The 26,274-nt window shown below is 34.1% G+C and overlaps 1 protein-coding gene across 1 annotated transcript in view; it reads right to left on the bottom strand.

Moving 5' to 3' along the window:
* CSRNP3 (cysteine and serine rich nuclear protein 3) overlaps nucleotides 1–21,729 on the bottom strand; it is a 149,488-nt gene extending 127,759 nt beyond the window's left edge. Inside the window, exons 1-2 of the mRNA XM_045868708.2 lie at nucleotides 21,709–21,729; nucleotides 17,127–17,215 (exon numbers count right to left, since the gene is read on the bottom strand). Coding sequence (XP_045724664.2) covers nucleotides 17,127–17,139 — 13 coding nt within the window. The 5' untranslated portion in view covers nucleotides 17,140–17,215; nucleotides 21,709–21,729. The remainder of the gene's footprint in view (nucleotides 1–17,126; nucleotides 17,216–21,708) is intronic.
* Between the last annotated feature and the right edge of the window lie 4,545 nt (nucleotides 21,730–26,274).

Genomic DNA, 26,274 nt, shown 5'->3' with positions numbered 1-26,274 from the left:
GATTTTTTAGCTGATAAATTTTTATAGAAAGTTTCAGTGTTTTGGATTCTATAGTTTAGATTTTTATTATGTGTTACATATGCTTGTTCTACTAATTTAAATATTATAGGGATATGGGTTTAGAATATAAGAAATCTGTCATAACCCCACCCACCCCACCAAAGATAGCCATTATTACCAGTTTGATATTTATTAGCAATATACTAATGTATTACTGTTTTAATGACCTAATTTTTCATAGAAACATGAAAATATTTTGCCACTTTCTTTTTTTACTTAATATTTACTTAATATCTTTTCACATCAAAGTATATTAGAAATACCTTCTTTTATTAGAGCTATATAATATTTGATTATATGGATTTACTAGAATTTATTACACTAATTAATACCTTATTGACAGATACTTGGAAGGTTTCTGATTTTTAATTTCATCAATGTATCAGTGAACAACCTTTATGCACCTATATAAGTGTTTCTGTAGAATAACTTCAGAGAGCGAGAAGAGTCGAAGGAATCAAAGTTTTGGTAAATATTGCCAAATACCCTCAAAGGTGTTGTAAAGAATTTACATGTCTACCGATAATATATAAAAGAATCTGTTCTACACACTTGTCAATGTTTTGGAAATCATGCAATAACTTTTTAAAGCTGAGGTTACAAATTCAGATGACTTCAGGACCGGACAGGTAACAAAATATGTGAAATAACACAGAGTAAGAAAAGGGGAAGTAGTGGAAATTTGACTGGCGGGGGGTAGGGACTATGATGGCCAAACCAAATACATCTTTAGTTCTCGGGCTGCCAGTTTTTTCAGCCCTTGTCTTAGTGAAATACATCTCCCTTTGATTCTTTAATTTTAAAGCAAGATATTCCTTCACTAGAGAAAGTAGCATAATCTTTGATGAGATAATTAATTTCACTATATAACATCTTATTTTAACCTAATTTTCTTTCTTTGTATTTTTTCTCAAATTTTACAAATATGAGAATTCATTCTCTCCTAGATTTAGGATTTATTATGTGTTGTATTGATTTTATCAACACAAACCTTTTATGATACATTGAAAACCATAAAAAATATTATCTTATATTTTGTTCGTGTATAAACAAAATTTTCTAACTTTTGTCAAGTTGGTATAAAATCTTTAAACTTAAATGTAAGATCATTTTAATACTCGTATTATTCACATATCAGTAATAGAGAAAAAGAAATGGAAATACACTACTTGTCCCGAATATAAGTAATATCCTGCTAAGATTGATATTTAACCTAGTAAAACATCCTTGAGAAGAAAAAAGAAATCCCATTATTTTAGCTTGACAAAAAACAGAAGAGGAAAATTCTAGTTTCCTTTTGATAACAGTAGTTATCTTGTGGTCTGTGAGAAAGGGTGAAGGCCATGGAGAAAATTGGTTCTGTTCTCATTTTTCTAGTCCCACTGCATCAATAAACCACTCGAAGTTTCAACACAGAGCACACAATGTGAGCATGAGGCAGCTTGGCCTCTTTTAGCACTTTGTTATGCCCTTGACCCTTATGAGATTGTCAAGCACAGAGATTCAAGTAAAGGATTCCCATTGCTACAGGGTGCAACAAAAAATGGATTTCAAAGCAGAATAGTTCCTCAGTCAGTCAGAGATGAGGGTGATGATGATTAAGGAGAGTTTGGGAATGAGTCAGTATGTAATTCTAATTGTACTTTTGTATTTTGGGCTGTTATTTATGCCATATTTCTTTCTTTAGACCTGAAAAATAAAATACCTAGAGATAAAATAAAGCATAAAATTACAGCCATTTTTCAACACTTTCAATTTATATTTAAGAAAAAGGTATAAAGCTACCACCTCTGCTGGGTGTAAAAGAAATAGTTAGATGATATTGACAACCGGAAAGCAAACTTGTGTTGAGAACAATTCCTTAATTGATTGTGCTCAAAATATAAAATATTACCCTGTTTTGAAAAGTCATTTTGGAAGATAAAAGAACTTTAATACTAAGGGATTTTTTTAGGTGTTCTGAAATAGGTTCCATCTGTTATTTTTATATTTTTCTAATATATGAGACCGTATGAGAACTATCTCATACCATGGATTCATTTCTTCTGATTCTTAAAGGTAATCTTGAGTGAGATAAAAATAGCATTCTTTCAGAAAATGTATGCTTAGAATAGAAGAGAATTTTCAAAGAGTAACACAAAGTTTTAGAAGCTTATTTTGGGCTTGATGTTAAAAACCTAAAAACAATTAAATTAGAATCAGCTCTGCTTAAAATAAAGGAGGGGGGCAGGAAAACATAGAGCTACAATATTGTATAGGGAAAAAACCCAAGAGGGCCTCCAAATTCATCATGTTCATAAAATGTTTCTTAAAAACTAATCAGAGAGAAAAATTCCTTTCCAACATCTGATGTTATATTTAGATATATACTTTCAACTTTACCCTGAAAACAACACTGAAACACAGCTTTTAATGTTTTATTCATTCATTTGTATCCATTTGCTCTTATACAAACCAAAAGTTGACTTTTCTTTACATTTTTCCTACACTTGTTGCCTGGAATTATACATAACTGCAATTATAATTTTATTAAAATTAAGAGAGTCATTCACTATAAGGTAATCAAACTTATTTGAATGGAACTCTCTGTGGTTTAGACTTCTGGTTCTTCTATCAGATTAGTATTGGAATTGATTGGCAGATATCCCCCATGCATATGTACATACTATATAAATTGGACAGCTCCTTGAAAAGAATTTTAAAGGTCTTGCGAGTTCTGAGCTTGTAGAGTTGGGGTCAACAAACATACTCTATCTTCAAAATTTCATTTGCTTCAAAAATGTATACTCCCTTTTATAAATCCCCATAGATCTTCTAGTCTATAACACTGTTGAATTTTAGCTTCCTTTGAAATACTATAAGCACGTATCTGTTAAAACTTTATAGTCCTCACAATTTTAAAACATTCTTAATCATGAAAGTTACTTTAGTATGGACAGTTCCTCTGTTGCTTTCTGTTTTTCTCTTTTAAGTTCTCTCTAACTCTCATACACATCAGGTTAGTAAATGAGAGAATTTTCCACCTTAATCCAAATTTTTAATAACTTCACTACTAACTGCATAAATGTAGATAAGAGTTTGCTAAAACTTTAATTTCAGTGAAGTTCACAGAGAGTTTGTATACTGGAATGTTTATTTTGTCCTGTCTCTAACTTGGCCATGCTCTCAGACCACCCCCTTTTTTCTTTTTTTTTTTCTTCTTTAAGTGGTGATTTTCACATATTTTCTTATCCGACATACAGTTTTTTGTTTTGTTTTTCCATTTTGAGTTTTGGTTCTCTGCTTATAACCAAATGACATTAAAAAAAAATTCATTTTATCCAGTGATCCCACTTCTAGGTATATATCCAAAAGAATTAGAAGCAGAATCTTGAGAGATATTTGCATGCTCATATTTATTGCAACGTTATTCACAGATAAGAGGTAGAAGTAACCCGAATGTCCATCAGTGGATGAATGGATAAAGAAGGTATAGTGTGTGTGTGTGTATATACACACACATGCACACACACACGAATATTATACAGCCTTGAAGAAGGAAATCTGTTACATGCTACAGCATGGGTGAACCTTGAGGACCCTTAGGCTAAATGAAGTAAGCTGGTCACAGAAGGACAAATATTGTATGATTCCACTCATATGAAGTATCTGAACTAGTCAAAATAACAGAAACAAAGTAGAAAGGTGGTTGCCAAGGGTGGGTGTGGGAGTGGATGGGGGGAAGGGAGTGATAAGTGTTTAATGGGTATAGTATTTCATTCAGTATATGAATATACTTAACATTCCTGAACTGTACACTTATAAATGGTTAAGATTGTAAATTTAATGTTATATGTGTTGGGTTTTTTTTCCATGTTAAAATACCAAAAAGTAAAAAAAAAAAAAAACAACAATGCAAGTGTCTACAAAAAAAAAAAATACATTTTATTTATCCTTTGCTCTTGAAAAGGTTCAGAGCAAAGGTTTTCATGCATTTTATTTATTTTTTTAAAGACTTTATTTGACAGAGAGAGAGCATGAGCTGGGTAAGGGGCAGAGGGAGAAGCAGACTTCCCCCTGAGTGGAGCCCGATGCAGGACTTGATCCCAGGACTCCGGGATCTTGATCCAAGCTGAAGGCAGTTGCTTAACTGACTGAGCCACCCAGCACCCTGTCTTCATGTATTTTAAATCACACATCCCCACCAGTAAAAAAGAAAGTTTCTGTATGTACTTCACCCATATATATATATACATATATATATAAAATATATGCATATATGTAGTAAATGTATATATATACATATGTATATGTACTTATATGTAATATAATGTATTATATTATCTAAATTATATGAATATTTAGACATAGAAGTTAGAAATGATAAAAAATCATAAATATAGATACTAATATTTTTCGATCAATTTGGTTATTTTTCAACAATTTTTTATTATAATATTCATGTGAAAATAAAAATAATAGGAATAACAAGGTTAAATGCAACTCATTTTTTTCAAATTTTTATTTAAATTCTAGAAAGATACTAATATTTTTACTTTGCTTCTCACTTGCTCACCCCATAGGAGGTTATATGCATTAGACTTCGGAACTCACTGGTCTTGAGGGGAGGATAACATGTAAATAGGTAATTTAAATAAAGTGGTCAATTATCTAATAGACATAAACACAAGGTGCTAGAACACAGAAAGACTTCCTGCAAAAGTCACTAGATCTAAGCCTCTCTGTGTGAAGAGGAGATTGTGGTGGGGCACCTGGCTGGCTCAGTGGTAGAGCTTGGATCCTAAAAATGTATAAGAAATCTTTGAAGAAATTTAAGAGGGTAACTGAAGGTCATGGTCAGATATTTGTTTCAGATTGAGCTTCTGGGCAGCTGTATCGAGAATGGATGTGAAAAGACACAAATGGAATCTGTGATACTCATCAGTAGACTATCACATTATCTGGGTGAGAGATGAAGAGCAACAGAATTAAAGCAGTGACAATGCAGTTCTCAGGAGGAGAAGAAAAGTAGCATGAGGAAGAAACTCCATAGAATTCAGTCATGATTTTCTGGAAGTGGCTGGTGAGTAAGAAGTAGTAATCTTAGTTACTTTGTAACTTCCTGACTTAGATGACTGTCTACTTATTCTTTTTTAAGATTTTACTTATTTATTTGAGAGAGAGAAAGCAAGAGAGAGAGAGAGAGAGCATGCAAGCTGGAGGGAGCAGTAAAGAGAATCTGAAGCGGACTCTGCACTGAGAACAGAGCCGGACATGGGGCTTGATCTCAGGACCCTGAGATCATGACCTGAGCCAAAACCAAAAGTCAGTCACTTAACCGACCGAGCCACCCACCTGTCAAGATGACTGGCTACTTATAACTGAGATGGTGAACATAGTAGCAGCAAAAGATTTGGGCCAGGGAGGAGATAGATTCTTTTTTAAATTAAGATTTACATAAAAATTGTAAACATTTAGAAATGAATAAAAAAAGAACAAATCACTTGTCATTCTACTTCTGAAAGGAAATTTTTGCATTTCAGACACTATAATATTTACATTATTATAATATATTGGTAAATCATTTGATTTATTCTCCCTGTCCTTTATTTACTTTAATGGTCCTTTGTGTATATATAATTTATATTAACTCCACTTTTTATGTCTATTTTTCTCATCTAACATATTCTAATAAATGTCATATTTAGTGACATTTCACGTCATTGAGATTTCCTGTAAATGAAATTTTGGTAGCTGTGTAATGTGATATCTTCTGGATGTAACACAGTTTTTAAAACAATTCTCCTAATATAGAACATGTATGTTATTTTCAATATTTCAAACAATTACATATAATGCTATGATATATTTCCTCTTGTCTGGAAATCTACTGCTTGTTTAAGTTAAGAAAGCATAAGCATATGAAAGTTTCTTGACATATTTTGCCCCTAGCATATTTCCATTAAGAGGATATGTCAGTGAAACAGATATGCAGTAAAAAATCTTGCTCATTTGATAGGTATAAAATTACATTTTATTCCCATTTCTTTGAGTACTTTTGAAGATGAACTTTTCTATATGTTAATTAGCTATTTATATTTCTTTTTTAATGCAAGTTGTTCCTTCATTTCTTTTACCCCATTTTTTTTAAGGAGCCTTATTGATGTTCTTATTAATTTGTGGATTTCCTTAAATAATAAGGGTAATCACCCTTCACTGTCACCTATGAAATGTTTTAAGTAGTTAGCTATTTATCTTTTTATAGTTTAGAGTAGTTTATGATTTTCTATCTTTTCATACTTCACATTTTAAGTTATCTTTTCTTATAATAATAAGATGCATTTTGAGGAAATTTGGAGATTACTGAAAAATACCAGGAAGGCAATAAATTAAATCTACACTTAACCACCCATATATAACCAGTTTTATTACATGTGTGTGTGCATGTGCATACACATATATACAAATGCATTTACATAATCATCCTTTCTTCCATGCATTACACATCATTTGAAAGCATAGTGGCATCACACTGTGAGGGCTGTTTTATAGCTTCCTTTTTCACTTAGGTCTCCAATAATAAACTATGTTGTGGAAAAACTTTTATTTTAACCACATCAGAATATTGCTTTGTGTGGATATTTAATAATTTATTTAATTAATTCATTATTTCCAGACATGCAGAGGTTTCTCATTTTCATTAATTTAAATATCATCTCAGTAAATATCTTTGTACACATAGCTCTTTGTTCATAATTGACTTTTTCATTAAGGCTTTTAAAAATTTGGAATCCCTAGGTCAAAGAGTATACAGAGAGTAAGGTCATTTATACATAATAACAAATTGTTTTTGAGAAAAGTTGAACCAATTTACCTGTCCATTCCTATAGTGTGACATGGTTCATTTCTCCACATCTTCACCAATATTAGATATATTTATGATAACATTAGATAAATTTATGATTTGTGTGTTTACCATGTGCCAGGTTCTGTATCTACTTTACTGGTAAAGTGTCTGAACGTCAGAAAGCTTAAAGTTTGCCTAACTCCTGGAGCACCTGGGTGGCTCAGTCAGTTAAGCTTCCGACTCTTGACTTCAGCTCAGGTCATGATCTCAGGCTTGTGGGATTGAGCTCTACGTCAGGCTCCACACTCAGCATGGGGTCTGCTTTGGATTTTCTCTCTCCTCTTCCTCTGCCTTTCCTTCTGCTTGTGCATGCACTCTCTCTCTCTTTCTCAAATAAACAAATAAAATCTTTAAAAAAATAGTTTGCCTAAAACCTCACAGATAAGTGGAAAATGAACTCAAAGTTCAGTCTGACCTTAAAAATGATGCTCTCTGTCAGTATGCTACACTATTTCCCAAAGCTTTATATGTTTATATGAGCATTATTTATCAAGTGTCTTTGACTACTAGTTAGGTTGAACATTTTCTTTTTCAAGTTTAGAGGTCACCAGAATTTCTTTTGTAAAAAGTTCCCTCAAGGCCTTGCCAATTATCCTAATGAAGTTTATATTTTCTCAGTGATGTCTAACAACTCTCTATATTTTAATAATATTGACCATTTGTACTTACATATGCTGCAAATATTTTTTCAAGTGTCTTTTCTTATGTAAGTTGTATTTGGAGCATTTTCTAATATACATCTATGAATTTTCCAATCAAAATCCCAGCAGGATTTTTTGCAGATATCAACAAGCTGATTCTAAAATTTATAGGTCAAGGCAAAGGAGTTAAAATACCAAAGCAATTTTGAAAGAGAAGAGGATGCACACTATCTGATCTGAAGATTTACTATAAAGCTACAGTAACCAAGACAATGTGATAATGGGAAAACATATAAGTACATACATCAGTGGGAAAGAATACAGAGACCAGAAATAGACCTGAACAAATATGACGGATTTTTGACAAAGGTACAGAGGCAATTTAATAGGGAAAAGATAGCCTTTTAAAAAAATGGTGATAGAACAGTTGGATGTCTATACGCAAAATATTGAACCTTATACAAAAATTTACTCAAAATTAATCATATACGTAAAAGTAAAACATGAAATTATAAAATATTTAGAATAGGTGAAAATCCTTGTGACCTTAGGTTAGGCAAAGAATTTACTGATACAAAACCAAAACCATAACCCATAAAAGAAAAACTTTGATAGATAAGACTTCATAAAGTCAAAAACCCCTACTCTATGAAAAACAGTAAAGAATATAAAAAACAAGCCACAGAAAGGGAAAAGTTTACAAATTTCACATTTCCCAAAAGATTTTTATCCAAAATATTTATAAAGAACTCTCAAAACTCAACAATAGAAAGCAACTCAATAAAAAATAGAGCAAAATAAAATATACAAAGAATTCTTGGGCTGCCTGGGTGGCTCAGCTGGTTAAGTGGCTGCTTTCGGCTCAGGTCATGATCCCAGGGTCCTGGAATCTAGTCCCACATTGGGCACCTTGCTCAGCAGGGAGCCTGCTTCTCCTTCTGCCTGCCACTCCCCCTGCTTGTGCTCACTCTCTTTCTGATTTAAAAATAAATAAATATTTTTTAAAAATATACAAAGAATTCTTAAAACTTAGCAAAAAGAAGCAAAGCATTTAAAAAATGGCCAAAGACCTGCACAAATACCTCACCAAAAAATATATACAGATGACAAATGAGCATACGAAAAGGTGTTCCATATCATATGTCATCAGGGAAATACAAATTAAAACAAGGTACTATTTACACCTATTAAATGGCCAAAATCCAAAACACTGACAATACCAAATGCTGGAGAGAATGAGGAGCAAGAAGAATTCTCATTCATTGTTGGGAATGCAAAATGGTGTAGACACTTCAAATGACATTTTCATGGGTTCTTTTTTATTTTATTCTTTTGTTTTGTTTTGTTTTGTTAGAGAGAGTGGGTGGGGGAGGAGCAGAGGGAGAGGGAAAGATAACCTCAAGCAGACTCCCCGCTGAGCACGGAGCCCCACTTGGGACTCAAACCTACGACCCTGAAATCACGACCTGAGCCAAAATCAAGAGTCAAAGGCTAACTGATTGAGCCACCCAGGGGCCCTCATTTGGTGGGTTGTTCTAAAACTAAACCTACTCTTACCATATGACTTAGCAATTGTGCTCCTTGGTATTTACCCAAAGGAGTTGAAAACTTATGTCCAAGCAAAAGTTCTGCACATGAATGTTTCTAGAAGCTTCATTCATAATTGCCAAAACTTAGAGGCAACCAAGATGTCCTCAGGTAGGTGAATGGATAAAGTGTGATACATCCAGACCATGGAATATTTTTTAGTGCTAAAAAGGAATGGATTATCAAGCCACAAAAAAGACACGGAGAAAACTTAAATGTGTATTACTAAGTGAAAAAAACCAATCTGAGAAGTATACATACTGTATGATTCCAACTATATAACATACTGAAAAGGGCAAAACTATGGACACAGTAAAAAATTAGTGTTTGCCAGGGGATTGTGGGGGTGGGGAGGAAAGTAAATAGATGGAACATTTTTAGGATAATGAAAATACTCTATAGAAACTACAACGATGGCATTATACATTTGTCCAAACCCACTGAATATATAATACCAAGAATGAAACCTAATGTAAACTGTGAACTTTGAGTGATTATAATATGTCAAAGGAGGTTCATCAATTATGACTAATGTCTCACTCTGGTAGGGGTTGTTAATAATGGGGGAGACTGTGCACATGTAGGGGCAGGGAATACATGTGAAATTTCTAGACTTTCTTCTCAATTTTGCTGTGAATCTAAATAAAACTGCCCTAAAAAAATAGTCTTTTTGAAAAGTTGGCCAAAATATTTCAAAATACTTGAACACACACTTCATAAAGGTATAGGTGGTGAATAAGCACAAAGAAAATTGCTCAATATTATTATTCCTTAAGGACCTGAAAATTAAAAACCACCATGACAATTAGAATGACTGAAATAAAATAAAAACTGATAACACCAAATGCTGGTGAAGGCATGGAGCAAAGTAAATGTTCATACATTGTTGGTGGAAATGCAAGGCGGTATTAGCTGTTCTGGAAAACAGTTTTATGGTGTCTTAGAAAGTTAAACATATACTTAACATGCAATACACAATCTCACTAGGGTATTTACCCGTGATAAGTGAAAACATAGTTTCTCACAAAAATTTCTACGTGGATGCTAACTGCAGCTCTATTCCAAACATTAAGAGCTCAACAACCCAGGTGTCCTTCAATGGGTGAATGGATAAACAAACTGCGGTACATACAGACAATGGAATACTACTTAGCAATAATGGAGAACAAACTACTGATACACATAACAACATGACTGAATCTCAAATGCATTATGCTAACTGAAAAAGGCCAGATGTGAAAGATTACATTCTGTATGTTTCTATTGATATGATATTCTGGAAAAGGCAAAACTATAGTGACACAGAGCAGATCAGTTGCCAGGGATTTCAGGGGAAGGGTGGAGTAGACAAGGGGCAGCTCAAGGTTATTTTGGGGGTGATAGAACTGTTCTGTATCTTGATTGTGGTAAAGATTACAAGACTCTGTGCAATTATCGAATCTCATGAAACTATAAACAAGAAGAGTGAATTTTATTGCTTATAAATATAAAGCTAAATAAATGACTTCTCATTTTTCTTTGCTTTTTTGCAGTATTTAAATGCTTTCCTAAACCAAAGGTACATAAAAACCTGAAAGCTATTGAATTTATTTAATGTTTAATAATAATTTAAATGTTGAAAAATATATAATTTAAAATATTTTAAAATAATATCTTAAATCTTTACCTACATTTTACTTTATTTTTTTTTAAGATTTTATTTATTTATTTAACAGAGGGAGAGAGGGTACAAGCAGGGGGAGCTGCAGGCAGAGGGAGAGGGAGAAGCAGGTTTCCCCCTGAGCAGGGAGCCCAATACAGGGCTTGATTCCAGGACCCTGGGATCATGACCTGAACCGAAGGCCGACACTTAACCAACTGAGCCACACAGGCGCCCCTACATTTTACTTTAATATTATATGATGCGTAGATCACACTTTATTTTTCTCCAAATAGTTACATTGTTCTAGTACCTTCTATTCAGTAAGCCGTTTTCCTTCTCTGCTTCATTCCCCCTCCCCCATTTGAAATGCCCTCTTTAGCAGACACTAATTAATTACGTGTACTTGGAGTGTTAATAGCCGTTCATTGAGGGGCCTCTCCATTGACTTATGATTATTTCTTTGTTGCATTTTATTATTGCATGTATATAGTGTCTATTTTTGGACTTTCTATTCCATTTCATTGCTCTGATGATTTGTTTGTGTGTGTGTGTGTGTGTGTCCTTGTTAGGCACTGATATCCTATAGACACGTGTGGGTAATATGTAATTCTGTCGCCTAATCGAAGAAAAAGGTTGGAGTCATTATCATCTATGTAATTAACAAAACCGTAAGAGTGGTTTGGCTTGATCAGGGACAATGGGGAGGATAGATGAACAATAAGCTGAGGGTGGATCTCTGGGGAGCACTGTGATTTGAGCAAGAGTCAAATTTCAAGAACTTTTTTGGGCCTGTTATTTGGCCTCTACATTGTTTATTGTTTTAAATTAGCTGACTTCACTCGTTTATATTACCTATGGCCACTTATCAGTATTTGAGTTTGTGATTCGAGACTTTGTGAGAGAGGAGAGAATGCAGAACCTGTCAGAGGGGCCTTTACAAAAGGATCTACAAGGTGTAAGGCAAACCAAGAGGTGGGGTGTCACAACAGTCCAGGATGTGGAAGAAGAAAAATGAACTTAACAGTGTCAAATACCCCTGAGAGAGCCAGTCAAGATACGGGCTGCCAGGTCATCTGTGCCTTTAGAGAGAGCGTGCTCTGCTAAATGGGGTTAGAAATCAGATGGCACTGTGCTGAGGAGTGACTGGATCTTAGAAACCAGAGATAATGAATGTAGACTGCTGTATGGAGAGTTTGAATGGGTTGGGAGGAGAGAAATTGAATAGTAGTGCCTGTGAAATCTAGTGAAGAGAGAGGTCAGTTTGTTTTGTATGCTGACTTACTTTTTTGGATAGAAATCTGAAGAATGTATACAGGTTGAAGGAAAAGAGTGAGCAAGGGAGAAGAAGTTGAAGATAAAGGACAAAAAGGAAGTAACTAATGGCCAAAGCCTCAGCATCAGTGAGAGGGAATACAATCAAACACAGGCTTTGCCTTGAATAGAAAGGATTCCTGATCATTTAAGATAGGAGGAAAGAAAGTAAGAATGTTGATAGATGTAGCTGTTTGATGCTGGAGGGAATTGCAAGGAGGCACAAGTAGTTTCCACACAATGACCTCAATTTTCTTGTTAAAATAACAGGTGCACCGAGAATGAAGGGGGGAGATTGTATGGCTGGAGTGGGGTGATAAACCTTTGAAATAGTGGCTGACTGTAGTCAGAGTGAAGGATTAGTGGATGCTATTGAGGAGCTAACTTGGATTAGAAAACCATAAATCTGCAGAGTGGATTATTTGCTCCTGGAGCACTCTTGCGCCTGGGTGTAAGAGAAGAGAAGGTCCACTCTACTTTGGATTGAAGGTTGCAGTGAGAAAGGACAGGCTGTAGAAATGTAGACAGTAAGGTGCTGGTGTCCAAGCTAAATTTCAAGCAAGACTCGGAGAACATGGAAAGATCCAAGTCTCCCTGAATTCAAAGAAAAAGAAGTGACAAGAAAAGGGTTTATGTCATTTGAACCTAGCATCACTTCTGGCTTAATCTTGTTTTTACCTTATTTTTCCCTTTCCCTAATTTTCCTCACTTACTTTATATCCACTCATTATTTTGTAAGACACATTTTAGGTACAAGGCCAGGCATAAGCAAATAAAAGGAAACTAAAAGCACACAGATGGTCAGACAGAGGTAACTTTCATTTTGACAAGAGAAGCTGTCAGGTGTCTCAGTTGAGGTTTAATTGAAAACAAGATGCTGAAGGTGTTTAGGAGGCTTTCTGGTTGATAGGGAGTGGATGTTTATTGAGGTTGTGGAGGTTAGGGTTTGTTCAGTAGTTCTCATCTTGGGGTAATTTTGTCCCCAGGGGACACTAGGCAATGTCTAGAGACATTTTTTGGTTTTCCCAATGGGGGTTGGAGTATCCCTGGTGTCCCTCCAAAGGGGGTTGGAACAGTCAGGGATGCTACTGATCATCCCACAGTGCACAAAATTGCCCCCACAACAAAGAATTATCTGATCAAAATGTCAATATTGATGAGGTTGAGAAACCTGGATTAGTTAAAACTATTTATAAGACTGACGGAATATTGAGAATGGTAGGAAATCATCTGGAGAACCACTGAAGAAAGGGGGAGGAGAAGAACTGACCCAGGGCAATAGGCATGCCAGGTAACGTGGGATTCAAAGATGTGTATTTTTGGGTGGTGATTTGCGAAAGGATGGAAGAGTCAGCCCACGGGGAACTGGATTTGTGGTACAAATTTGTAAATGATTCCTGGGTTTAACTATTATAAAGCAAATATAGGGAGGATGAAAGTAAGGGAATTTAAATTTTCCACTTGCTTTTGAAAAGTCACATTTCAGTTACCCTTAAACAAAAGAGCTTCTAGCTCTTTCCTTTGAAGTTTTCAGATGAATGCAACAAAGATTAATATTGGTTTGGAAAGAATTTATCTCTGACACTGTGACATTACATAAGTCCTTGTTATATGCAACTGATAAAGCACTAAATTTTACCCCTGGAACTAACAATACACTATATGTTAACTAAATTGAATTTAAATAAAAAATTTAAAAAACTAAAAATTTTTTAAAAATATTTTAGTAAAAGAAAAAGAAGATGTCCTTATTTTCTCCATAGCCTTCCACCAGTCCTCTGCATCTCTCATGTTTTCTTTTCTTTTGGTTTTCCCAAAGCAAATAGTACCAGTTGCCTCTTTTGGTCAAACTCATAGAGCTGACTGTCTGTTCTGTTCACACTACATGTAATAAGTATTCTCTTATTTAATTAAAATAGACTTTCTAAACAATTGTGACCTTCACTGCATCATTCTTGTAATACTCCAATACTGGACATTTATTTCCTTTAGATGATAAGCTGTTTAAAATACCTGCCTTTTGGAATACTGAAGGAGTTGCAATATTTATTAGGTTGTGAGACCTCCTAATCCAATTTTTGTTTATTTGGATGATTAGATATTCCTTTCACTTATTAACATCTTATTAACACTGAAAAAGAATTGATTTAACCTCTTTTTCTGCATAGCAAGTTGGCTAAACCTTTTAATTCTATCCAGTAAAGTCAATACTGAATAGCTTTTAAGATAATATCAATTTATGTGATACATTCATCTATAGTTTAGATGGGTTGCAAAAAATGCACAGGTCTTCTGGGCCATACACACCTCCAGATTCCTGTGCTCTGTACTTTATGTTTCTTAACGTTTCATAGAAAAATTCCAACCAGATTACATCAAAAGAAACTTGATGACTCATTTGCTGATGATCACAAATAGATGAATTTATTTTAATTTCCAAATCTCCATGTATCTTCTACTAAATGTACAAAGGAAGACATGTGTCCTTTAAAAAATTAGTACTATAGGAATGAGATGGTATTTAAATAATTCCCTTCTGTCTGTAGTCCCAGTACTTAGAGCTCTCCTAAAATGGTAAGACTGATGATGAAACAACAGAAAGACAATAATATAGAGCTTTTTAACACCATGTGTCATCTATATGTATTGACATAGACATCTGTAACTACTTTAGGTTCATAATATTTATTCAATTAAAAAAATTGGATTAATTTTCTCCCCTACACAGATGAATAGTTATAGCCTCTATCCCTTTAGTAAGTGATTGGACTAATCCATGTTCAATTGTACCTTTCTTTGACCACATTTTATGTACATGTAGTAAGTGTATTATCATTTTAAAAATACATCCTTTCCTTCTGCTGAAATTAAGGAAGACAAGCACTAGTTATTTTATATACATTAACAACATTTACTTTAAAAATGATGATTTAGAAAACTTAACAGTAGGCATTGTATTTCATCACATTCATTTTCAGAAAAGTTGGCACTATTTGGGCAAAGGTAGTATCTATCTCTTTTGTGTAAATTATGCAGTACTAAGTCATTAGGCTTATTTTAAAATTTCATCCCTCTACATTCTCTATTCCCTTTCCCTTATAGCACTCTAACCACCTAACATAATATATAATTAATTTTTTTATTGCTTATATATTTTCACCCTCTAGAATATAATTTCCACGGAGGCAAGGATATTGGTGTATTTTATTCACTGCTGCTCCCATGCACATAGTAGGTACTAGATAAATAAATATTTGTTGAATAATTGTAGTTGTTATGTAAATTAATCTAACCACTTGTCTAATGGCACAATTAAGCAAGAGAGGTCTTCACTGACTTTTCAAAAAACAATTTTACTGTTTTTAATGACTTGATCTGTTTTAACTTCTTCAGTTATCCCCTTCTTAAATGCTTTTCATGAGAAGCATGCAGTGCCATTTCAAGCAGTCTGGACTCCCACACCACTGCAAATTCTTTACTCATCCAGCTACTATTTGCATGTGGATCCCTTAGAGGTTTATAGCGTTCAATCCTTTTCAAGCCTACATACATGCCTTTCTAGGTCATTGGGGAAATGATTTAATTCTCTGGTGAGCTTAATAAAGAAGTTAAATGTATTGGAATAAAAATAAAGAACACCAAGTAGGCAATGCTCACCTTTGTTCTTTTCATAGGTGTTTGCATTAACGACTTCCTACAACATTAAATTTGTAGTTGTGGCAAAAGAGAAGCTTCTTTTTAGAAATTTCATATTACTTGTGTTGCACTTAAAGAGCTACTTCATAAAACGTCAATCGGGTGTGGGTTGTAATAGAGTAACAACACTCCCATTGGTATAAACCTTCACTATGCTAGGTTAATAAAAGCCATAATGTGAAAATATGAATAATCCCCATATAATTCTCATTGCATTTTAGAATTCATTACATGCCCTTTTAAATCTGGCTTGTCTTTTTAATTATCTGTTGCTTGTGTTAATAATAAAATTAATTTCTGAGTAACATATTGGTGGGGCAATTCTTGAGAACAGGAACCATATCTTATTCATTTTGAAACAACCAAAGCACTTAGCCCATTGCCATGCATATGGTAAGTACTAAATAAATTTTGAATGAATATACCCTTGGATGAATGAGGAAAAGATGTAGAAGATGTAGAAGACAAGCCTGACCAAGGCAATCAAAATAAAAGATCATCAATACTTTTTCATTTTAAATTATGAATATTTGATATTGGGTCCCACAAAGTAAAGAAGGTAGAAATCATCCACTTTCTCAAGCTATCCCATGAGAATAAACTATTTCAACCTACACTGTAATTCAAACTTCCAAATGAATATTTTATGGTAGGCTATTATTATAATAAGTTGTTTAATAAGCTGTTTTATTTTGCTTTGCTTTTCCAGACTTAGGACTCTAAACAACATAGAAAAGGTCCTCAAATATTCTTCTGCTCATTCATATGAATTGTCATTTTATTAAGACCACATTTTCCAACAAAAGCATAATTTATTTGATTGTACTTAGGGAAAGTCAGGGAGTAGGATTCAAAGGATTGTAGAAAGATTGATGATCAGCTATCCTTCTAAACTATTTGTGCACATGCTATATGTTGCAGCCAAAGATACAAAATAAATGAAAAATTTGCAGAGTAGGTATACATTTCTTAACAAATCAGAAATAAAATTTTATAAAGATGCCTAATATTTATTTATTTTTATTTTAACAGTGCTGCCCTTTATAAAAAGCAAAGCAAATTTTAATAACCAATGGTTTTCTACTGAAACAATATTTTCTTTTAACCATTCCCAAGTGAACTAAATATTATATTTCTGGTATAAATGAATTTTTAAAAAAATTTTGAAGAGATCTTGTTAAAATATGTATTTTAAGTAAACATGTGTCCTTAGCATCCAATTACACATTAGCAGGAACAACTTGGAGCAGTTTATATCTCAGATCTATAAAAGCATGAAAATAATAATGTGTGAACTGCTAACCTTGAGATCTCATGAACTCCAGTATCTTTCTGAAGACTCTATGCTTCTGAAAACATCTTTTCAGTCTGTTGACATCTCCTTATTTTTTCCTTAAAAAAGAAAACATGTCTCAATATGTCACATAAGGTTATATTTGCAAAAAGTAAAGCTAACTACATAGTATAAATATAATGTGACACAGGAAAATCAGTAGGAATCCTAGAATATAAACAAAGCATTAAATATAGAACTAATTAATCACACTGTATATAATTTAGCAGAAAGAATATCCATCCTAGAAGAATATAGCAAATTTCTAATCAATAAACAAATAACTACTATGCACAAGAAGTTCAAGCCATTCCATCTTATTAATCAGCATTACACTAGATTTCAATAACTTTCTGGTTTCCAGGGGATTCATATCTTCAAGACACACAAAAATCCAGGAAAATCATCCAAAATGTCATAGCTATATAATTGGTAGCAATCACAATGAATGTTTATTATGTTTTTTGATTTGCTTAAAGGAAACTATTTAATAATAAAATTAACTCAAACATTTATATGTCCTGGTTTTAAGATATCTTAGGCTTTAAGAAAATAATTTAGACAAATCATTCTTTAAAATAAACATGACCTTAAGAAAAATCTTATTTTTAAAATTACAGTGCCATAATTCAAAGTGATTAGTGCAATAATTTTAAAAGGTGATGAAATCCTCACTATTATTATACACTAGTATTTTTCTCAAACTAAAATGTACATAATCACTTTCTCTAAAGAATTAATGAACTTTCCCTTCTAAAATATTCAAGTAAATCATTATGTCAGATACAAATGTAAAAGTTTTCCTTAAAGATGGGATAGAGAAGTTTGTGAAGGGTGGTTCATTTATTATTTCCACAACAGCCAGAAATGAACCATCATAGACTATGGCCAGTAACAATAGGTAGTGTAGAAATACTATACATGAGTTACTTGAATGAAGAAATAGCCTGAGCAAACAAAGTGAGTGAATGTTGTTCAGACAAGCTTAAAACATCAAAATCTTTAAGGAAAAAAAAAAAGTTCTCAGGAACAGTGTGTCTCTGAGAGCCTCTTTCTTCCTTTAACTTTATGTACATCTACATTATACATGGATTTAGAGCAGACTAGAATATCCGTGGTACTCACTCACAAATGTTATCAAATTATAGTTGCAATTATAGAGCTAACTAGAGGTTACTGAGTCTAGTTTGGTTCTGAGGAATTCCAGATTCAGCAGAAGAACTTGAGAAATTTTGGAGAGATTGATTCAAAATTCAGTTTTAAATATAATTTTAAATATCTTAAACTCTGTTGAGAACATTATACCCTCAAATGATGACATACTAAAGACCACTGAAACAATCTCTTGTATCACCTGTTACACTCATTTTGAGGAATATTTCAGAATATAACTTTTTCTGTCTTCTCTGTTAATGACATGTACATATCCTAAGATTGCAGGTCAAGCAATTAAAAACCAATAAGCAAGTATATTAACAGATCTCTCTACCTGTTTGTAATATATCCACTGAATAAAGATTTTACAAATTATTTGCAATTAAAAAAAATACCAAAAATAAGTTAGATGCTGAGTTGAATATGTCTATAAATGTCATTCATAATCTCAACTCAAATTTTCTTGTTAATGAATTCCATATTATTTAAATGTCACTTTTACCTAGTGAGGTATTGTTTAAGATGTTATCCTAAAAATAAAAAGTTTTTACTGTTATTTAAAAAAATGGGGAAACTGCTATCTAGTTCAGTCTCTCTATTTTATAAATATGAAAACTGCCATATATTTGACATGTAGCTAAACCTGAAGTAAGAGATGAAATACTTTTTGACTGCTGATTGTTAAAATTGGAATTGAAAACATAACTGTATTTTCAAATCAAATAAATAAAAGACTTTTTATAGACATTGAGGGTAGTCTATTTACATACCTGCAATTATCCTGTAATTTAGATAGAGGCCAAAGGACCCTTGATAATGGAAAAAAGGAACCCAAACTCTGACCTGTTTGAAAGTCAAATACATAAACATATATTTGATGGACAGGGTTGACCCAAACTGAGGCCAGTCGAGCCCCTGGGAGGAGTCCATCACAAAGGAAAAATAATTCTGGAAGAACAAGTAATTTTCAATGCAAATTCCCAAGATTGGGCATCTGAGGATCGTGCTAGTTCTGGGGCAATGTGCAGTAGTTATTGCTGAAAACCATTCCAACCCAGCAGCTTGGTTCTCTGGATGTGACTTGGGGACATGGGCTGTATGAGACTGTGAGCAAGTGTGGGTACACTTACTGAGAGAGAGAGAATTTGAAGAGTTGTGCTAAGATCTACAGATCAATAGAACTCACTCTGAGACCCAGGCAACTTTGTAAAGGAATAATCTCTAGGTAATGTATCTCAGAAAGATCTAGGGGCTGTTATTCTTCCTCTGCAAACCCTCTGGGCACAACAGTGGTGATGTACACAAGATTGGTGGGGACTGCCATTTTCCTGGAATCCTATGTCTATGAAGTAATCACGACCTAAGATGCATACCCCTAGCATAGCCTGTTAAAGTTGTACTTGAGTGGGATCCCAGTCCTATGGATGGCCTTAGCAGTGACAAGTGACATCGGGACTGATTTGTGGATGAATATAACCATCCTAGGCACTAAGTAAAATATTCAAGGAGAGCGAAATTTATGGAAGACTAGGAACATGTACACGAATGTATGTAATGTATACATGTACACACTAATGTAAATGCACCATCATTTGTCTTCATAAATTTTTGTGGTACTCATGTAAAGAATCCTGGTTTAGGATTATAAGTTCTATGAAAAGTAATATTGACATAAACCTATGTTATCATTTAGGAATGTGCACCTAACATTCATGGTTCATATCTGGTCTTTTCTAATATCTGGGATTCGATTAAGAAATTCCCTGAGACCCAGTTTTTCACTTTTAGAAATTTCTGCAGTCTTGCGAAGCTAGAGGGAATGGGGAATACCACCTCTCCTTGTGTCCGGTTCCTTGACTTCCTAGTTGCCCAGGGACATTACTGCAAGCAATCCTACAAATCCCAGCAGCTGTTTGTAGTGGCAAGGGTAAAAGCACTCTCCCGTGTTTGTCAACATTTTCTCTAAAGGGCACCTTTAGTAGGTCGGTGAGGCACAAAGCTCTTGTTGGCATGTTTTAATCAATAGGCATGCTAGACTTCACTGAGGTTACTGAAGGCACATCTCAGTGGTAGCCTTGACTGAGCTATCAGATCAGCTTGTATTATTTTTAATGGATGATTCATTGATTAACTATAAGGAAATACAACTTGCTTAAGACACTCTTGTTGCTGTCTTTTAAAAAAAAATCTCTTGCAAATGCCAAGATTTTGAGAATAAACTTGTTTCTCTGAAGATCACAGAATTTGAGATCCCCAAGCTGACCATTTCTGCATGTCTGGAAGCCTGCTTCGTATCAGTTTCAGTATGTCAAAAGGAAAGGTCACTTTGTGAACAGAAGTGAGGAAATGTGAATTTGCTGTTCACTATTTCTAAGGTGATAATAAGACTTATAAGTTCAGTACAGTAGTTTAATTGCATTTGCAACTGCATCTTAAAATATAGTATTGCATAATTAATATGCCTGCCACCGGCAAAAGCATCATTCTCTCTGAAAGACAGCTTCCTGACAGAAACAAAGGGCCTAGGGCAAAAGAATCTAGCAGGAAAGACCAATCTGCCATGTAAAGTTTGACGCTATCTTTCTAAAAGAATAAAATCCCACTGACAGTCACATTGATTCTATTTAGAATTCTTTCTTAAGTAACAAGATCACTCTAATTTTGTAACTTCACACACATGTGGAAGTGCAGTTATCAAAATACAAACAGCATCTACTCATTTACCAAACCACAAAAAATGAATTTCTGTGTCTTCCTAACATGTGTTGAACTATAATAAAGTAGTATCACATGACCAAGAAAGCTTTCTAAAATGAGAGCACTTAGTCATTCCATTTCAGTAAAGTGGACAAGAGTTACTGAAACAAATTAATCAGTCCTAATTAGGCTGTTTATGTATCAGGTAGTCACCATGGGATTCTTCCACTCAATCAGCTGTGCTCAAAATTTTACACATATTTCTCTAGAATTGTTCAGATGGATCTCTATTTAACACGTGGGAGAAAACATAACGATAATTATGGGAAATTTGCAAGAATTATAAGAAAATCTAGGTGAAAATTTAGGTAAAAACTTTAAAACCTAAAGAATTATATAATTTTCTAGGAAATTTCCAATTAGTGAAATTGACCCAAGAAGAGGTACAAACTTGATAAAACAGATTAAAAGAGATTAAAAAGTTGTTTCGGGCTCTGCGGTCACAGGGCACAAGCAGGTTATAGGGAAGCCTTAATGAACCTTTATAACAAAATGTTGCAAGTTGTTTAGAGCATACACTTGACCACCAAAAATATTTCTCAACCTTTACACGTTTTTCACTCCCCACCACTCATGTTCACACTTCCCAGTTTAGGGTCTGTTATTCAACATGGCAGATTATCCTTGCATATAGACTCACCTCCAGGAGTTTTCTCTCTCCTCTTCAGATCAGCAGGATTAAAAAAGACTATGGACTCTGAGAAACAAACTGAGGGTTCTAGAGGGGAGGGGTGTGGGGGGATAGGTTAGCCTGGTGATGGGTATTAAAGAGGGCACATATTGAATGGAGCACTGGGTGTTATACACAAACAATGAATCATGGAACACTACACCAAAAATTAATGAAGTAATGTATGGTGATTAACATAACATAATAAAATTTTTAAAAAAAAGAGGAAAAAAAATCACTTGGTTAAATTCAGATCTCTTTCTACTATGAAACTACCCGTAGTCGCCGAACAGATGATTATGACTAGAGAAAATGTAGGATACTGCATTACGGGCATAACTATTGATATATGGTCATAGGCTTCAACTCTTTGACACCACTAACAGAAGTACCTTTACTTCTTTGCAATTCCCCAACATTTCTGCCCATCTCTCTCTCAGTTTATGATACTGCTTCTAAGAAAACTGGAAGAACAATTCAATTTCCTCTTCTTACCTGTATCTTGTATACTCTTGATATTTATACCCATATAGTCAGCCTTCAATCCTGTTATAATGGAGAAACTCCTCTCTCCCACCTAAGATCAATCCCTTCTCTTGGATTCTATTTCCTCTCACCAATTTTAGGTCTTTGCTACTTCAATTATTCCCTCTTGCTCCTGCATCATCATTCCCCCCTCCATTTTACCAGATTATTCCCATCTGTCTGCAAATATGTTGTAATATCTCCCAACTTTAAAAAATCCCTTTTATTCAACAAAGTACTGGAAGTCCTAGCTGCAGCAATCAGACAATGAAAAGAAATAAAAGGTATCCAAATTGGCAAGGAAGAAGTAAAACTTTCACTATTTGCAGATGACATGATACTGTATACAGAAAACCCAAAAGACTCTACCAAAAAACTATCAGAACTGATAAATGAATTTTATAAAGTTGTAGGAAATCTGTTCCAGAATTCTGTTCCATTTCTATACACTAATAATGAAGCAGCAGAAAAATAAATTAAGAAAACAATCCCATTTACAGTTGTACCAATAATAAGAAAATACCTAGGAATAAACTTAACCAAAGAGGTGAAAACTATAAAACACTGATGAAAGAAATTGAAGATGACACAAAGAAATGGAAAGACAGTCCATGCTCATGGTTGGAAGAGCAAGTACTGTTAAAACAATCTACACATTTTATGCAATCCTTACCAAAATACCAACAGCATTTTTCACAAAACTGGAACAAACAATCCTAAATGTGTATAGAACCACAAAGACCCCCAATAGGCAAAGCAATCTTGAAATAGAAAAACAGAACTGGAGATATCACAATTCTAGACTTTAAATTATGTTACAAAGCTATAGTAATCAAAACAGTGTAGCACTGGCACAAAAACAGACATAGGTCAATGGAATAGAATAGAAAATCCAGAAATAAACCCACAGTTATATGGTCAATTAATTTGCAACAAAAGAGGAAAGGAATATACAATGGAAAAAAGACAGTCTCTCCAACAAACGTGTTTGGAAAACTGGACAGCCACATACAAAAGAGGGAAACAGCACTACTTTTTTACACTATACACACAAATAAACTCAAAATAGATTAAACACCTAAATGTGAGACCTGAAACCATAAAAATCCTAGAAGAGGGCACAAGCAGTAATTTCTCTGACATCAGCTGTAGCACTGTTTTTCTAGATACAAGGCAAAGAATATAAAAAGCAAAAATAAACTATTGGGACTACATCAAAATAAAAACTTCTAGAAGTACAGCAAAGGAAACAATCAATAAAACTAAAAGGCACCCTACCAAATAGGAGGAGATATTTGCAAATGACATATCCAAAAAAGGATTAGTATCCAAAATATATTAAAAAACTTGGGGTGCCTGGGTGGCTCAATCATTAAGCGTCTGCCTTCAGCTTGGGTCATGATCACGGGGTCCTGTGATCAAGTCCCGCATCGGGCTCCCTGCTCAGCGGGAAGCCTGCTTCTCCCTCTCGCATTCCCCCTGCTTGTGTTCCCTCTCTGTCTGTCTCTTTCTCTGTCAAATAAATAAATAAATAAAATCTTTTTAAAAAAATAAAATAAACTGATAAAATCAACATCCAAAAAATGAACAATCTAATTTAAAAATTGGCAGAAATCATGAACAGACATTTCTCCAAAAAAGACATACAGATGGCTAACAGACACATGAAAAGATGTTCAACATCATTCATCATCAGGGAAATGCAAATGAAAACCACAGTGAAATATGACCTCACACCTGTCAGAATGACTAAAGTCAAAAACACAAGAAAAAACAAGTGTTGGCGAGGATGAGGGGGAAAGGAACCCTCATGCACTGTTGGTGGGAACACAAAGTAGTATAGCCACTGTGGAAAACAGTATGGGGGTTCCTCAGAAAGTTAAAAATAGAACTATCCTACAATCCAGTAATTTCATTACCAAAAAAAAAATTCAAAAACACTAATTTGAAGGGATACATGCACCCTAATATGTACAGCATTATTTACAATGACCAAATTATAGAAGCAGCCCAAGTGTCCACCAGTAAATGAATGGATGAAGAAGATGTGGTGTATATACACAGTAGAATATAATTCAACCATAAAAAGGAATGAAATCTTGCCATTTACAACATGGATGGAGTTAGAGAGTATTATGCTAAGTGAAATAAGTCAGTCAGAGAAAGACAAATACCATATGTTTCACTCATGTGGAATTTAAGAAACAAAACAAACGAGCAAAGGAAAAGAGAGAGAGAGAAACTAAGAAACAGACTCTTGACTATAGAGAACAGATGATTGCCAGAGGGAGGTGGGGGGAGATGAGTGAAATAGGTGGAGGAGATTAAGAGTACCCTTATCTTGATGAGCACTGAGTGATGTATATGTTGAATCACTATATTGTACATCTGAAACTAATATTACACTGTATGTTACCTATTCTGGAATTAAAATTAAAAACGTAATTAAAAAATCCCTTTACATCAGTTCCCCATCTGATCTCTTTATTTCTCAACTCCATTTTATAGCAACTTCCCCAGAGAGGGCATTCTCCATTCCTCAGATGCAATTCTATATTGAACACCTCCAAATTAGGCTTCATTTTTACCACTCCACTGAAGTAGCGCTTCCCAAGGTCAGCAGTGAACTCGGATATTGACAAACCAAACGGTAAATTTTCTCTCAAGAAAGTTTGAATCAGATAATCACTTTCCTTTTTTTTTTTTTTTTAACTTGGCTTCTAGGATACCATGCACGAAGTAGGCTTATCTCCTACCTCATCTGCTGCCCTTTCTTAACCTCTTTGCCTAATTTCTTCTAATCTTCCTGATGTCAAAATCCTTTAGTAGATTGAGGTCTGATATTTCTTCCCTGATTCTTTCTTACAAAAGCAGATCCAGTCCTATGTCTTTAAATACCACCATTTATTTATGAATCCCCAATTTTGCTCTTTAGCTTGAACCTCTTCTCTGGACTGTAGATTCTTATATCCACAGCCTATTCCACATCTCCGCTTGAATGGCTTATATGCTTTTGAAAGTTAACATGTTAATATAATAATAATAATAATATGAAAGAAAGGAAAGAAGGAAGAAACAAAGGAAGGAAGGAAAGAAGAAAGGAAGGAAGGGAGGGAAAGAAAGAAAGAAAATAATATACTCCAGGCTTCCTCCTCCTCCTCCAGTCTTTCCCAGTGCAGTAAATGACATCACTGTTTACCCAGTGACTCATAATGAAAATGTAACTCCTCGAGAAATGGCTAATTCTAGGATTGGGGCAGGGAAAACACAAAATGAACTTGAAGCATCTTATGGTACTGGAAAGAAAGGAAGAGAAAGAAAAAAAGAACAGGCACAGGCATGTCAAAAGGATACAAGAACAAACCTTAAGGAACTCTCAATGATCAAAGTTGGAATAATTTAAGCAAATAATAATAATAATAATAATGGCAGTATTAGATTATAACACAAAGAATAAAATGAATATCAATGAGTCTATACTCATGTAAATAAATGACTGCATCAATAAATAGGGGAGAAGGAACAAATCTTTCTTACAAGTATTCCAAAAAATAAATGTAGATACTTCTCCCCTTCAGGAAGTAGAATTCGATCCCTACCCTCCACCTTAAGTGTGAGCTGTATTTAAATAAGTTGTTTCCAAAGAATAGAATATGAGAAAAGGAAAAAAAGTAATGATAAATTGGGGAAACCTGGCAGATACCATCTTAACCAAATGACTAATATTAATATCACCAGCATGCTGGTATCATCTAGTCCTTCATATATTTGGACAAGAAGAGCATTTCATTTCCTGTGGCTTTCTTCTTCCACACCCCATGTAATCATGAGAAAACACCAGAGAAAACTAAAATTGAGGAACTTCTAACTATGCTCTTCAAAAAGTAATGGCCATAAAAAACAAGGGAAGACTGAGAAAACAGAGGAAAATAAGGAGACATGATGACTAAATTCGACACGGTATCCTTGAGTAGATCTTATTAGAATAGAAAAAGGATATCCGTGAATAAA

This window comes from Mirounga angustirostris, unplaced genomic scaffold, assembly GCF_029215605.1.
Source record: "Mirounga angustirostris isolate CCGP_5_RB_7025 unplaced genomic scaffold, mMirAng1.0.hap1 SCAF_3, whole genome shotgun sequence".
In the NCBI taxonomy this organism is placed as follows: domain Eukaryota; kingdom Metazoa; phylum Chordata; class Mammalia; order Carnivora; family Phocidae; genus Mirounga; species Mirounga angustirostris.
This window is presented reverse-complemented; position numbering and strand designations above follow the sequence as displayed.